General features: G+C 39.8%; 1 protein-coding gene across 1 annotated transcript in view; it reads right to left on the minus strand.

Annotated features, from left to right (window-relative positions):
• LOC139727568 (uncharacterized) overlaps nt 1-14,752 on the minus strand; it is a 31,273-nt gene extending 16,521 nt beyond the window's left edge. Inside the window, exons 1-8 of the mRNA XM_071638550.1 lie at nt 14,740-14,752; nt 13,350-13,585; nt 12,128-12,314; nt 10,620-10,856; nt 8,730-9,043; nt 7,338-7,476; nt 6,238-6,557; nt 5,373-5,514 (exon numbers count right to left, since the gene is read on the minus strand). Coding sequence (XP_071494651.1) covers nt 5,373-5,514; nt 6,238-6,557; nt 7,338-7,476; nt 8,730-9,043; nt 10,620-10,856; nt 12,128-12,314; nt 13,350-13,585; nt 14,740-14,752 — 1,588 coding nt within the window. The remainder of the gene's footprint in view (nt 1-5,372; nt 5,515-6,237; nt 6,558-7,337; nt 7,477-8,729; nt 9,044-10,619; nt 10,857-12,127; nt 12,315-13,349; nt 13,586-14,739) is intronic.
• Nucleotides 14,753-15,246: the final 494 nt, after the last annotated feature.

Here is a 15,246-nt window from a genome sequence, read left to right on the forward strand (position 1 = left end):
CACACGATTTAGTAGGCGTCCTTGTCGTATAGTCACAAACTCTGCGTGCCACAAAATGACTGTCATACATACTGTATATTGAATCTACCTCCCACTGAAAACAAGGCATACACGATCACGTAATATCCCATGTAAAGTCTTTCTTCGTGTATAACTTGTGCATAAAATCATGGAGCCATCGTAATTATACATGGCTACGTTACAACTCATTCGCCTCGTGAGTCAATGCAGTATTCAAATATTCCGCTCAAATGGTTTTATAAACCTCTGTGGCGTGAACTTGTGATTTTACAATATCAATATGGTTGCAACAGGGTCTTCGGTTGGCAATTCTCATTAGACCGATTCTTACAACATGTTTCTATCATACATGTACGCCCCTGTTCCTGTACCAATAGTTTCACCCGGCCCATTTAGGCATGTACCTTTACCATGTACACGTATACCATACACGTTTTGTTTCATCCATCGCAGCATTCTGAAAAGTGCTTGTAGCCGGCAAGAAAAAAAATGGACTTGTAAAGGCGTGTTAACAGCAAATGTATGCGTCGTTACATGGGCGAATATCATCTTTTTGAAATTATTCTATATCGACACCCAGGGAACAGGCGATGATGATTCGTATGAGACAGCGTTGATAGACCAGTGGGTAAGGTTGTTAAGCTATTATTGGTCGCTGAGACTTCAATGCGATTTCTTCATCCAATGGGATATTGGATTTAACATCAGCTAGAGTTGCTATTAATTCGGACCAAACGTTGGTTTTGTAATCATTAACTGTACGATTTGAACTACTTGTTATGTTATACCTAGAAGTAACGATGTTGCCACACACACAATACACACGTGCAGAGAAAAAAAAATACCCGCCCTCGAAGTGACTCTCATTTCCCCGTCGAATCGTACTAGCCAGTGGTTGACCTAGCCAAAAAATGGCCCAACGATCACTTTTTGCTCACTATTCTAAAGTCAGCGACACGCGTCTGCCACAATATGATATCCTTTAATTCTTTATGGCGAGCTCAGGACATAAGTACATGCATATTGCACAGCGTTTAGGAAAACAATGGCATCCTCTTGATTTTCATTCATTCATTCATTCATTCATTTATTTTTCATTTCCAACAAAAACATATAAATATATTACAAAAATTGAATACAGTGCATAAATTTCATCATACAAAGTAAAGGATAAATTTACAGAAAACTTGTAGGTATAGGAAAATGTTGGAAATGGGGAGGAATGCTAAAAAGCTGAGCTTGTAGGCTGCATTCCCCCCACACGTAATACAAGAAATTATATGATCGATAGACTGATAAGCATTGAACATGGATGAAACAAAGAAACTAAGACAAAAAGACCTATAACCAAACTTATCCGAAACAAAAACCCTGAACAAATCCCTACACTAAGTCGCTGTCATGCCGGAAAAGAGAGGAGAGAAACAAAGTAGTATGTGTGTGTGTGTGTGTGTGTGTGTGTGTGTGTGTGTGTGTGTGTGTGTGTGTGTGTGAGTGTGTGTGTATGAGAGAGGGGGGGGGGAAAGCAGCTTAATGCGTGGAGTGAAGATAAAAGACAAAAAAAAAAATAGAAGGACACGAGAGGTAGTGGATGGATGGAGCCGCTGGATATTGCATATGGATATTGCAGAGCGTTGCGGCACGTGTCGGATGAAAATGGTGTGGGGCTTGTGCTCTTCATCAACTGGCCATCCCGACACTTATCTGTATTTGCATATTGATACCATCATCTACCCAAACTTCCCCCCTTGGTTAACCAAAGATTCTTTGAAGAGCCACCAAGAAAGAACGAATAACGATGTCGTGGCATGCTATTATGGCAGGGCAAGATAAATGGTAAGTTCTATGTTTAAATAATCCTGTAAGAAATTCCCCGGTAGTCATTGTATAAAGGTTGTAGGCTCGTGTTCACTATCAACTCGTCATTGGGATATACATGCGTCTTAATCGGCAGCTTGTGGGCTCCCCTATCGATCATCTCACTTGTACATACGACGCTTACTTGTCCAGTAAGTTCACTGATATAGCTAGAAAGTGGCCAATGCACCCGACAGCACAGTCACATCGATGAAATGATAAAGCCTTGCTCTCTCTGAGCTGTTTCTCCGTGCCTCCTAATATTTGTGATTGCACCATCTGTACGCAACGCAACACCTGCAAAATGTCCCCAGGAAGTAAACAAACAGGTAATTTTCTCTATTAAACATCGCCATGACATCAGTTTCCCCCATTGGCTCACGGTCAAAGCTCATAATAGCAGCGGCACGCGACCGGTGTAACGATTGACCTGTTGACCCACCTCCTCTCGCGCATTTCTCGGTTGCCATTTGACCTCAGCGGCACGCGACTTGGGGGGCAGAGGTTTCCGTATCATGGAGCTTCCGTTGTAGCTTCATATCCTAATTGAAAAAAAAAATGCCCCTCTCTCGTTCACTTATTGCTCACTCTCTTCAATTCACTTTCCCCATCAGGCCGTATGTAAGGGCGTTTCTGCGAGCCACGACACTATCCACGATCAAACCAAATGATGGCATTATGTTGCGCCATGTGTGGATGATGTCATTTTATTCTACGTTATGTCTTGGAATCGTTCATCTCAATATGTGCCTCGGCATAGTCTCCCGTGTCCTGTGCGCGACAAGCAAGACTTTCTTGTTTCCTTAGCAGGGTGGTCTCATACTCTTCTTCCTGGACCTAGTGGACTACCTTCGCGACGAGAACCGTCGGAAACTCAACGCCTAAATCTCTCGGGCTTTGGTAAGCCAAAGGCTCTTTTAAGAGCCACTACACCTACAACAACAACAACAACAACAACAAACGAATAATGGGTCGATACGCTCTCATGGTATGTATGAAATTATATAAAATTCCAGCAGGGATTACACCGACAGAAATTCCCCGGTAGTCGTTGTAGAACTGTCGTAAATGTTCGTGCTCACGATCAACTATACTCACACATCTATGTAGGGCCTATATTTATTGATATCATCGTCATCTTAAACACTCCATCTTACTTTTACTCGCTATTCTATTATAGGTTAGATCCTAATACACGCGTCCGCTGCAGCGATTGACCGACGATTGCACCTCAATGGTATTGATCGCTATACTCCCTAACCGCTTATACTTACATTAAAAGCAATAAAAATATATTTCTCAGCGCTTCGCGATATTCGGCATTGCGCCACCTGTACGCAACAGCGTTCCCAGGAAGTAAACAAACCGGTATTTTCCCACCATGACCTCAGTTACTCCCGATGACTCACGGTCTAAGTTCAGACGGTGCAACGATTGACCTCTTGACATTAGACGACACGCGACTGTCTCAGTTCTCTCTCCCTCTCCCTCCGTCACCGCAGCAGGCACAGCTGACCTCGTTACCAATCCTCTCTCTCTCTCCCTCTCTCCCCTCGCACCGAGACGGAAGCAGACCCAACCGACCTCGTTGTTAATGACTCCTGACCTCTCTCTCTCACTCTCACTTACATCGCTCACTCTCTTCAATGCACCGGCTAGGGATGCTGCGATATCCTCATCATATCATGAAACGGCGCTGCTGCGAGCTACCCTATCACGCCGAGTTATAGGATCTCATGTTGTCACTATGTATGCCCACGACCGTCACGCTATGTTGCGCCACGTGGTGATGCAGCGTCATTCCAGCCACGTTGCAATCGATTATCTCATCCCCCCAAAACACTCACGTAATTGATCATTATAATGATCTCATACTATGTCACGACATGTTGCGACATGTGCGGATATCTATCATTAATATTTTCTTGCGCCATGCGTTGCAATCGATGAGTTCATGATATAAACGCGGCCATGATGTCACCCTGTATGGTGCAATCGATGAGGTCATCCGTTACGCAAGAATTGATGTCATCATTTACCTAATATAGCCCCTGTTACGTAATACAACTGATGGTGCAATCAATTGCGCAATTTTTCTCGACTTACTACCACCCCAATCTACTCCCAATTAAACTCATCCAATATTATTAGACAACTTACATAATACGTAATCAATAATGTAAAAATTTATTGATGATGGAAAATGACATTGGCAACCAAAATACTTAACAGGAATATTCAATTGTTAAGTATTTTAAAATCAGTTCAGGATTGTATTGTATTGTGTTGTCAAATTATCATGGCCATTACAAAGTTTACCGGCTGTGATATTTTTGTTTATATCGTGAATCAGAGAACACAACGCAAAAAACAACAACAACAAAACAGAAATCACATTTGCCCCCATTTTGATGTGAAGATGCAGACATTGTGTGTATTCCTATAAGTGTCCCTTTTGAATTTGAGCCTAAATATAACTATATAGACTAATGGTTCCTTCGTTGGTGTATATCTGGACACTTAAAACATTTGTGCTTAATTTCCTCCCCTGGTTCACCGAAAGATCGGTATGTATCTCTGTCGGAGATATTATGTTCCGCGGAGTGAGGATGGCGGTAAAAGTAAATAAAAGTGATAAAAACTCCTCCGGACAGACGAATCTTTCTGTCTACTCCCTTTGTTACTTGTATCTCGCTTATACGCAAGATCCATTCGCAAAGACGATTGCTGTATATGATAATATTGTTTCTCCGACGGCAACTGCACATCGCGTATATCCCATAAGTTATATTTAGTGTTGCCAGAGTGGTGGTTGTAAAAATCGTTGTTAATAAAGACTAAAAATTATAGTTGGAATGCTTGGTATGGAATAAAATCACCAAATAACAAGAAATACCTGTATAATTGTTTATATATATATATATATATATATATATATATATATATATACATATATACTGTATATATATATATATATATATATATATAATATAATACCATGTACGTTATGTATATAAATATTTATATCTTGTAGATGTCCTTATTCATTGTTTTCTTCTTCACTTGTTCTCTATCTTTGTTTTTCCCCAGCGCTTACAAATATGATATTAAGCGCTTTATAAATGTTATGTATTATTATTATTATTATTATTATTATTATTATTATTATCATTATATGATATTATGAAATATATACATATACAGGTATATGTATATATTCATGTATACATATTCATATAAATATATGATAGATATTACACAGTCACACATATAGAATCAACTGATTCTAACCAGAAACAAAAATGCCAATATATTAGTGTATATAGGCCCACATATATATACATGTATGTGTATATAAGTATGATATATTCATAATATACGTATATGTATTCATATATGATAAGTAAAAAACACAGTCACACAATGTTTATAGAATTAACTGATTTCTAACCAGAAGCAAAAAGCAAATATAGTAGTGTATGATATAACCCAACCTTCTTCGTCAAGAGCTTTGAACTCTTCCGCCGTGATTGGTACCGAGAAAGACTGCATTCCCAGCACGGTGAAGTAATACCCATGGAGGTGCATAGGATGTGCCACAGCCCTTCCCGTATTGATAAACACCAACTCAACAACCTTGATCAATAACAAAGAAATCCAAGATGATAACGGGAAGCCGTAAATGAAAACCCCAAATACAGTCCGACCTCTGCTATCCGAACATGTTGGGACCGGCGCTGATCCGGATAAGGGATTTGGCCGAATATGGGAGACTCGCAGCTGCCTACCCAATGGTATAGCTACACTGTACATAGCACACTGCACATGGTAGCCTACATGGAACTTATTGTAGGCAGCGAACACTGAAACTCTTTCTTTGCTCTCAGCCCAAAATTAGGGGGTAGCGAATGTCTGAATGCATTTTATTTGAATGAAAATAAGATGTGAGTGTATGCTAATTATGTTGGGAATAATATGTAATTCATGTGAGTTTGTGCAGGAATTTCGTTTCAGTTTGAAATCCCCCCTTTCTCCGTAATTATCAGATTGAAGAAAAATGGAAATACGCCGAGATCGCATTCGGATAATAGAGCGACCCGGATAAAGGAGGGCCGGATAGGACTAGAGACTTTCCATTTATGATCTGAAGAGTCTTCAGACAAATTAATCAAAGCTCAAATTACAGACTACTTCTGCTTAAATACACTGTATACCCATACGTGAACGGTCCCTTGCATTGTATTTCCAAGCGTGTTATAGCATTCTTTAAATCAACATCAAATTCTTATATACTGTACTATCATTCACATTTCGCGAGAAATATACTGCATAATGCGTCTACCTTAAAAAAAATCTCACCTGATCCTGTCTAAAACTGAGGGTATGTATGCACTCGCAGCCTACTGTGGAACAATCTACTCCATCCGCCAAAAGAGATTCAGGATTGCAGAACATCGAGTTAGCCACCTCTTCTGCGTGCGTCAGAAGGGGAACACCGGGCAGGGTCAGGGCGATGTTATTTAGGACGAACAGACGGCTTGCTTCGTACGTATCCTCTCCCGCGTTCTCGAACGGGTAAAAGAGATGGTCGTGAAGCCCCTTGGCGTCGTTGCGCCCTATAGCACCGATTTCTATGTATTCAGTGACGTCAACTTGGCTTAGGTCGTCCAGTGTCTCTTCTGAGAGCCAAACACACACACACACACACACACACACACACACACACACAAAATAAATACAAGAGGATGCAAAGCGAACATTATGCAAAATAAAAGATGCAGAAATCTGTTTATACCGAGAAACTGATCTGAATTTACAGAAACATTGCTGTCCCTAAGTCCCCATCATCATCTTAACAAAAAGTATTGATTATGGAAATAGTGCACCTATAGATTTGGATATATTTATAGTAAATAGCCGAAAGCCGCGGGAATCATTTTTATTCCCGAAAAAATACTTGTGTGACAATTCAGCGTCATTTAAGAAATCGAACTATAAATTAAGGTAATTACAGAAAATGTGTCCCTCAACATATCATAACATACAACTATCACCCTACAGCTGAATTTAACAACAACAAAAACAACAACAAGAACAATATTGAAATAATAATAATAATGATAAAATGGTGGCTACTTGTGTACCGCACAGGTCCACCTTTCATTGCTCATGGCGCTTCCAAAATGAACAGATGGATGTGTGTGTGTGTGTGTGTGTGTGTGTTTCTCTAGCAAATCGATATCAACGGGTTTAAATGATATTCTATTTAGTAAAAGAATACAAATATTTAATGTCTTTCCAGATTTTGTAAGCACATAAGCCATTATACTAGTGTATATAGACTATGCTAACGTCGTAAAATGTCAACATGTAATACATATGATAATATACATAATAACATACATAATTTTCTTTTATGGTAGACGCTGAGTTGAAGCGCAATCACGATTTTTACTAACCTGCATCCCCCAAGTTGGAAATAAGAATGCCGTCTGTGCCATCCATGGGGTTTAACGTCACGCCCTCACTCCTTATTGATTTGTCTTCGTCAGGTTCAACATCAAGCGGTGTCACGTCATATCGGAGGATCGCAAACTCCTTCAGGAATATACAATAATCAAGTAGACAGGAGAACTCACTTCAAACAATTTCATCACATACTGATTTGAAACTACTTCTAACATATGGGTGCTGTCCGTTATCGCGAAGGTTCGTTATTCCGAAAATGAAATAGGGTTCGCTATTCCGAAGGCTCGTTCATCCGAAAATGAAATAGGGTTCGTTATTCCGAAGGTTCCTTAATCCGAAAATGAAGTGGGGTTCGTTATTCCGAAAGTTCGTTGATCCGAAGTGATATAGGGTCCGTAACGAACCTTCGGAACAACGAGCTTTGTTTCATTTTCGAATTAACGAACCTTAGGAATAACGAATCTTATTTCTTTTTCAGATTAATGAACCTTCGGAATAACAAACCTCATCACATTTTTGGATTAAAATAAACGAACCTTCGGAATAACGACCCTCAGGACCAAAGAACCTTCGGAATAACGAACCTTCGGAATAACAAGCTGTAACCCTAACATATACACATCTTATTGAATCACAAGTAATCAAGTGCTGGACTCAAGACAAGAGATGATCAGGGAAGGGTCGGCTTACCAACTTTTATTGACTGGTGAGAAAAGTTTCAATTTTTCAAGAAAAGCGACACACTTTGACCACAGAACACATCGATGATAGTCCTTTTCCACAGTCAAATAGAAGGAATTTGATTTAGAGTCAGCTCATTTTAAGTTCAAAATGCGTATTTGTATATTTATCTTCAAAGTGAAGGAAGAAAAGGAAAACTCAGAAATTGAGGGAAATTACCAAAGATGTTTACATAACGATTCTTGATAGGCTTCCTTCACCCTACAGTGTTAGAGTTTTTTTTTAAAAAAGAAAGAAAGAAAGAAACATCAGTTGACGTTGGATGTGCTTACTTAACACTCCCCCTTTTTTCACAAGTAGAAACACAACAGCTATCCGTCACTTACACGAAGCAGTGGCGGATCCAGGGGGAGCGAACCGGGTGCCTCCTTTGTTATTTTTTTTTATAAAAACAAAAGAAATAAAAAGAAAAAATGGGGGAAGGATTCGTGCGCCCCCTTTTAATTTTGTAAGGGCGCCCCTCTTTACGGAATTCCTGGATCCGCCCCTGTATGAAGCCTTGTATTAAATTCTGGAATGATTAGTTGAATAACATAATAATAATGATCATGCCTTACATAATGATATATGATTCTTATCATGTACGATGAGAATCCTGAACCTTTGAAGTATAGCATACTTGTCTGAAATGCTAATCTCACCTGAAAGGAGGCGCATGCCACTCCACCCTCCACGCGAATCCAATAACTGTCCTTCTCCTGGTTTGCGTCGAGTACAAAGTCGTAACGCTCTCCGGAGTAGATGGTGATGCGGTCAACGACTAGGGGGTCGATCGGTGCACCATCAGCGGCGATGACGATGAGTTCGTGGTAGTCCACCGAAACCGTCAAGACGCAGGTGTCACTCATAGCCCCGATGACCCGGAAGCGATATCTCAAACCGGAATTGACGTACACTTCGTGATGCTCTACCGTGACGTTTGCTTTGTCTTCGTTGTCAAACACCTGGTTGGTCCCTGCACAAAATGATCTTGTGGGTGATTTTTCTCTCCGGACATATCACAATATCCGAGTGTACTTTTTAAACACTATAGTATTCAATAACATGTCACTTTTAGGAAAACTTATCGACTTTTCCCATCAGTCAGACATGAAAAAAAAAGGAAATCTAATTTGGTTATTTGGCTGTTTTGAAAAACCCCTAAGATCAAAATTAGGCATAAAAGTGTTTGCGGTAAATACGCGAGCAGTCGTTTAAGTTTTCATTTCGAAACGAAAAAAAAAAATACAGAAAAATACAGAAACGCGAAAAGCCCATATTAGCCCTGAAGACTGAAGAGGGTAGGGTCCGCAGGTCCAACTTAAAAAGTCAAAAATATTGGATGAATGACGTATGGATGAAAAATGTATAGGGAAGTACTACAAGTTACAATAAAAAAATCCCATTTTGTTATCCTTAATATGTCAAAAACTGGTTCAATGGTTATCATATAACACTGGCATTGACATGAGCAATATAGATGAATAGTGTAAAACTTTGAGGTAGTTTGAATTTTAAAGCATAAATCATCAGTTTAAAATCAAATTCAAGATTAATATTACATTTCTAGGGTTTAGATTTTGCTGCATTTTCAACCCTCTGTATACAAAACGAACTTTGCAGAGCTAGGGTCAATTTTATTGGAGAGTTTAGGAGTGTAATGTTTAACACCCAGACAATGATTCTATAAAATGGCCAGGATTTGAATGCTTTATCATTTATTCATGAGGAATTCAACTATCACAACTGGTCTTTATTTATCCTGGAATGTAGTGTATACTATGCAAGCACATGGAAACAAATATGCTTACTTTTTTCATGTACATGCATTTCACAATATTTTACCACGAATAGACTAAAGCAGTGCCTGTATAGGGCAATCCGTCATGAACTATCGATTAAATATTCATTGGAGCCTTGGAGTAAGAGACCAGAAGCCTAGTCAGCAGAGCTCCGAACAGGTGGTATTCATGTCCATTATTCAGGGTCATTGTAAGCACACACTCACATACACACATCACTGGTTCCAGTGTGAAGTTCTAGTTTTGTACAGAGGGAATTTGACCAAAATCTGGAACCTAACTTTAAAATTAATTTTAGATTTAACTGATTTATGTTTTCGTATTAAAAAAATCACCTCCAACTAAATTGTGCACAATTCAGTTATTACTCATATCAATTACAGTGATTCTCATAATATTATACAGTTTTTAAACTATAACGGATCAAAAGTGGTAATGTGTGTATGGCGCCTATAGCATAATGTGTTATAATTTACAATGTATAATGTATAATGTAGGCCTATTTATGTAGGTGTATAACTTATAATGTTTAATGTGAATGTAGGCTTATGATGTATAATGTATGAAATCATAATGTATAAACGTATAGTAATTGTTACAGCCATGAAACCTTCTAATCTGAACTAAAGACCTGTCTTTCCAAATTAAACAAAGATAGATAGAAATAAAACCTATCTTTGCAGATAAATAGCGCTGTCTTAATGTCGTTCTCTATCATCACTATCATGCAGTTTTTAGAGATCGACTCACCGCGGCCGTTGATGAGAATACCATCGACGTCCGTTACCTCCACGCCATGGAACAGTCCCGCGGCGATCGTTGTTGCGGGCTCCTTCGACCAGTCAGCGATTACGAGGACATGGCCAGTATCATCGACGTCGTAAAGATGTCGATGGGGATCGGAGGATGAAGTCTGTCGAACAATGAGGGAGCCGTATATACCATCGGCTCGTTGAACGCCACTGTGCGAGTGCCACCAGTGCGTACCTACATACATAAAAACACATTAAAGGGACTATGCGATGCATATTAAAGAGTGCTGACTTCAGTTGATTCATAAAGTCTTGATCATCGCTTCTGTGGCCAGAAGAATATACAATTGTATTATGTCTCAATTTAAGATTTTGCTTCTGGAATCACCAATGGCACAATTAGATGAATAGCAGAAATTAAATAACATTTTTCACTTGGATTAAAATCTGGCTCATAATTTCATATCTCGAAGGTGATTGGGTAACCTTATCTTCTGCCTTTTGCCAGCAAATATGTTCAGATATCCAAATCTATTAAAAATACTAATTATATATCAAAAAATGTTTTGAAAAGCTTTAAAATCCGGGAACAAAAAATAATGGGGATACCCCCCCCCCCCCCCCATCGCCGCCTATGATAACTTGTAAGATATAGATGTGTAATCTGTCACCGGGGTATGTCAATGTCAGTCAAAGTTGTTTGGATCATCGCTGAAGCGATGAAAACTTGTAATATCAGATAATGATTATGTAATACACCCATTCCAAAGATATTTTTCCTCATCGGTCACTCATTGGAAGCAAAGATGATAATAATAATGATATCTGGTTTCTATAAAGCGCATTTCCCACTTGTTATAATGTCTCAATGCGCTTTACAGACTATTATTACCCCGGTCACTATTTCCAACCAGCACTGACAGTGCTCACTCTTCACTCCCTTGGGAGCATTCCAACCAGTCGCAGTCATTTTACAGGCGCGAATAATTATGCTGATCAACCAACAAAAGCTTTCTTATCCTGCCGGGTACCCACTTTAATACACTCCTGGGTGGAGAGCAGCAATGTGGACAAAGTGCCTTGCTGAAGGGCAAACGTGTCAGGCTTGGCATGGGCTCGAACCCCCGAACCACACCACGCTCATGTCGTTCACAGACGAGCGCCATTATCCACTCAGCTACGACACCTCCACAAGATCGTTGCTTCCGGCCACCCTAGGAAGTGTATCGGGTCACACTCTGATTAATCCGACTTGGTTGGTCGAGTATCAGGTATATATATCAGACATGTCGCGCGCCATCCTCATCGGACGATCTTGCCTCATCGGACCACCGCCCGACATGTCTGACACTGACCTGATTGTCGACCAACACGAGACAATCCATCGGACGGCGATTCGATACTCTTCGATGGGTGTCCGGAAGTGATTAACTTTAGCTTCCGATGAGTGGCCGATGAGAGAAAATCTCTGTAAAACGAGGGTATAATTTCGAGTGGATCACTAACCTGCCTCGGTGGCGTGAAAGCGATAGGTGAATTCCTGACCGGAGGGGATTGAACACTGGGTGACCTTTGACACGCCATCCATATATGGTGTCTCACGTTGATGAAACCCATGCCAGTGTATAGACGTCCCCTCCTCGTTCTGCAGGGCATTACTCACGCGCACCTCAATGATGTCATTTTGGCAGACCTGGAAGGATTACGTGATCGGAAGAAAAACAATTGAAATTCAATGTTGCGATGTACTCAATTAGTTCTCAAAACTGAACTTCAAAGAGACGTGATAAATAAAATTACTGGAATGCACATACACTGTATCGATAATTAATCGATACATTGATAACTGAAATTAAGACAAATTAAGTCTAAACTTTTCAATGACTGTAGAACTGACGTAACGTAATATTTTCATGCATCATATAAGATATTACATTCCGTCAATTCTACACTTCGTCTGTTGAGAATGAGAAGGGCTTTAAGTCTTCTCGAACACTATGGGTTTTGTGGTCACTTAATGCCCTTATCATTCTCAACCGACGTCTTCTAAAACATTCTAACACCCACGAAAAATTCTTTATATGTTATCGATTATTGTATTTGAATAGATATGAATAAAAATGAATGAATAACAATGTCACATTAAGGGAAATATGTAAAACGTAATAAGAAGATTAAAAATGTATGCTTGGAAATAAATGAAATGGATTATAAATGAGAAGCAAAAAAGGTAGCTTCCGAGAAATATACCTAAAGACAACATAAAACACCATAAAAACATAAAAGCGTACCCCTAAATCGGAAAGGAACATTTCTGCATATTGAACATTTTCGAGCAATAGTTATTCCATCCTCCCTTCTTTTTACCCCTCCCAACCCGCACCTCGATCCCTAATCTGATTCCACCTCTTTTCCATACAGACAAGGGTCATTGTGTCAGTCAACATCTACGGTAGATCTTTCCTATCTGTATTCATTGTGTTAGTTGGTGTTAAGTTGCGAATCAACGAGGGGGAGGTTTAGGGGTGTAGGGGGCTTAAGGTTTAGCCCCTCCCCTCCTCGCTCGGAACGTCTTTTTTGTTTTGTGTGTTTATTCCTTTTTTGTGTTGTGTTGTGTTGTTTTGTTTTGTTTTGTTTTGTTTTGTCTTTACCCATCGTCAGTGGGTCCCCCCCCCCCCCCCACCCTTAGCATAAAGCTGGATCCACCCCTGGTGTTCCACACCAGTACCTGAATTGACGGTCCGGGCACTTTCCGATTGACGGAGTATACTGGTCGCGCGTAACCCGCCATCGGCACGCAGTCTGTTCGGGAGCAGTCAAAGGAATCAAACGGGCACTGGTAGCACGCTCGAGACACGGAGAAGTAACTCTCGATGGTCCAGTTGTACCGGCAGGTCATCGGTGCAGGGTTGGTATCGCAGTCCCGAACACATGGGTGGTTTAGGTCATTTATAAGCCAGTGACCTATATGGACATATATACATAGTTATTTACAAGTTTGAATTTTGGACATTACCAAATGTAGAGTTCAGGGCAGATCTTTTTTTTCCCGGGGGGGGGGGGGGGGTACAAAAATTGGGGTACTAAAGTGTCCTGCAAGAGCAGTTTTCAACCAGCTTAGACAGAGTCACTTTCACACTGTACAAATCATTGCAGGGTTAGAGTCCACATGATTCTCTCTTGACGTTAGTACTGTTCTGTAATATCAGTTCAGCGTACTGGTGGTAATAGTGATACAAAGTGTCACGAAATAAGGGGATGAAGACAAAGGTCTTCTTTTCTTTCTTTTGATATCTAAAGATAAAAAGATCTATTCATTCATATATATATATATATATATATATATATGTGTGTGTGTGTTTGTATGTATACATATATGTATATATATATATATATATATATATATATATATAGATATTAATATACATATATAGAAATATATATGTTTATGTACATGAAGAAAGCAGGGGCGGATCCAGGAATTCTGTAAGGGGGCGCAACTAATATTTCTGGTCCCACTTCCGGGTTTCATTTCATTTTTTTTCTTTTTATTTCTTTTGTTTTTAACGATAAATAAAGGGGGCGTGCGCCTCTTGCGCCCCCTCTTGATCCGCCACTGGAAAGAGAAAAACGGTACCTACTTTGTAATTATTATTCCTCTTGTACTATTCCTCTATTTCGGTAAGAGACCACGAGTTGAAAAATTGGTCCCCGCCGGGAATTGAACCCGGGTCTTTGGCATAGAACGGCAGCACTTTACCTCACCCGCACCCCCCCCCCCAAAAAAAAAAAACCGCAACCAGGCCAGGCTTCTATGGTTGTTCTGTGGCCTGGGGAGGATTGAATCAACCCCTACCCCCCCCCTTTTTTTTTCCCCGGTCTTGGTTATACCCAGCGGACTGCAATTCTTCAACCCTTTATACGTGCATAATAGATAAATGCACGTATAATTTTTTATATCAGTTTTACTCGCACATGCACACACACATTGGATGTACACACACACACATATTTGTTATGTTTGTATTTGATTGTGATACAATAAATGACTTTACATTACATGGCCTATCTATTATTTACATGATACATATCATTGTAAGCGACTTTGATGTCGGTACCTGTCAGTGCCATGGTAAGATGTGCTTAATCTCCACATATCTATGCACAAAGTACAGTCAAACAATAATGTTGCGATGCTTATTTGTCCGTGCTCTTCTCGTATCTTTCATATCTATCTTTAAAAACCTTGACTCTTCCGTCATAGATACCAATGACACCTCTATAAGACCTCTGTTCTTGCACCATATAGACCAATTAGTTAATTGATCGCTGTTTTAGTATCTTATAATACATGTATATAGAAGGTTGACTAACACCTGAACAATTGCCAGCATGAACACACACACACACACATACACACACACTCACAAACAAACAAAAAGTACAATGGAGTGAAATGTGAAATCATCCTTACAGAGGCCCTTAAGTATAATAGGCCCTAATTCCATTTGGTTCCGTGTGTCTCCAAGAGACCATATTCTGTTTTCCTTAAAAAAAAACCACACACACACACAAACAAATAAACAACCAAACAGCTATTGCTTCAGTGGAATTTATGTGCAGCT

This window comes from Diadema antillarum, unplaced genomic scaffold (assembly GCF_040938485.1).
Source record: "Diadema antillarum isolate AM-2024a unplaced genomic scaffold, OU_Dant_1.0 seq00000136_RagTag, whole genome shotgun sequence".
NCBI lineage: Eukaryota > Metazoa > Echinodermata > Echinoidea > Diadematoida > Diadematidae > Diadema > Diadema antillarum.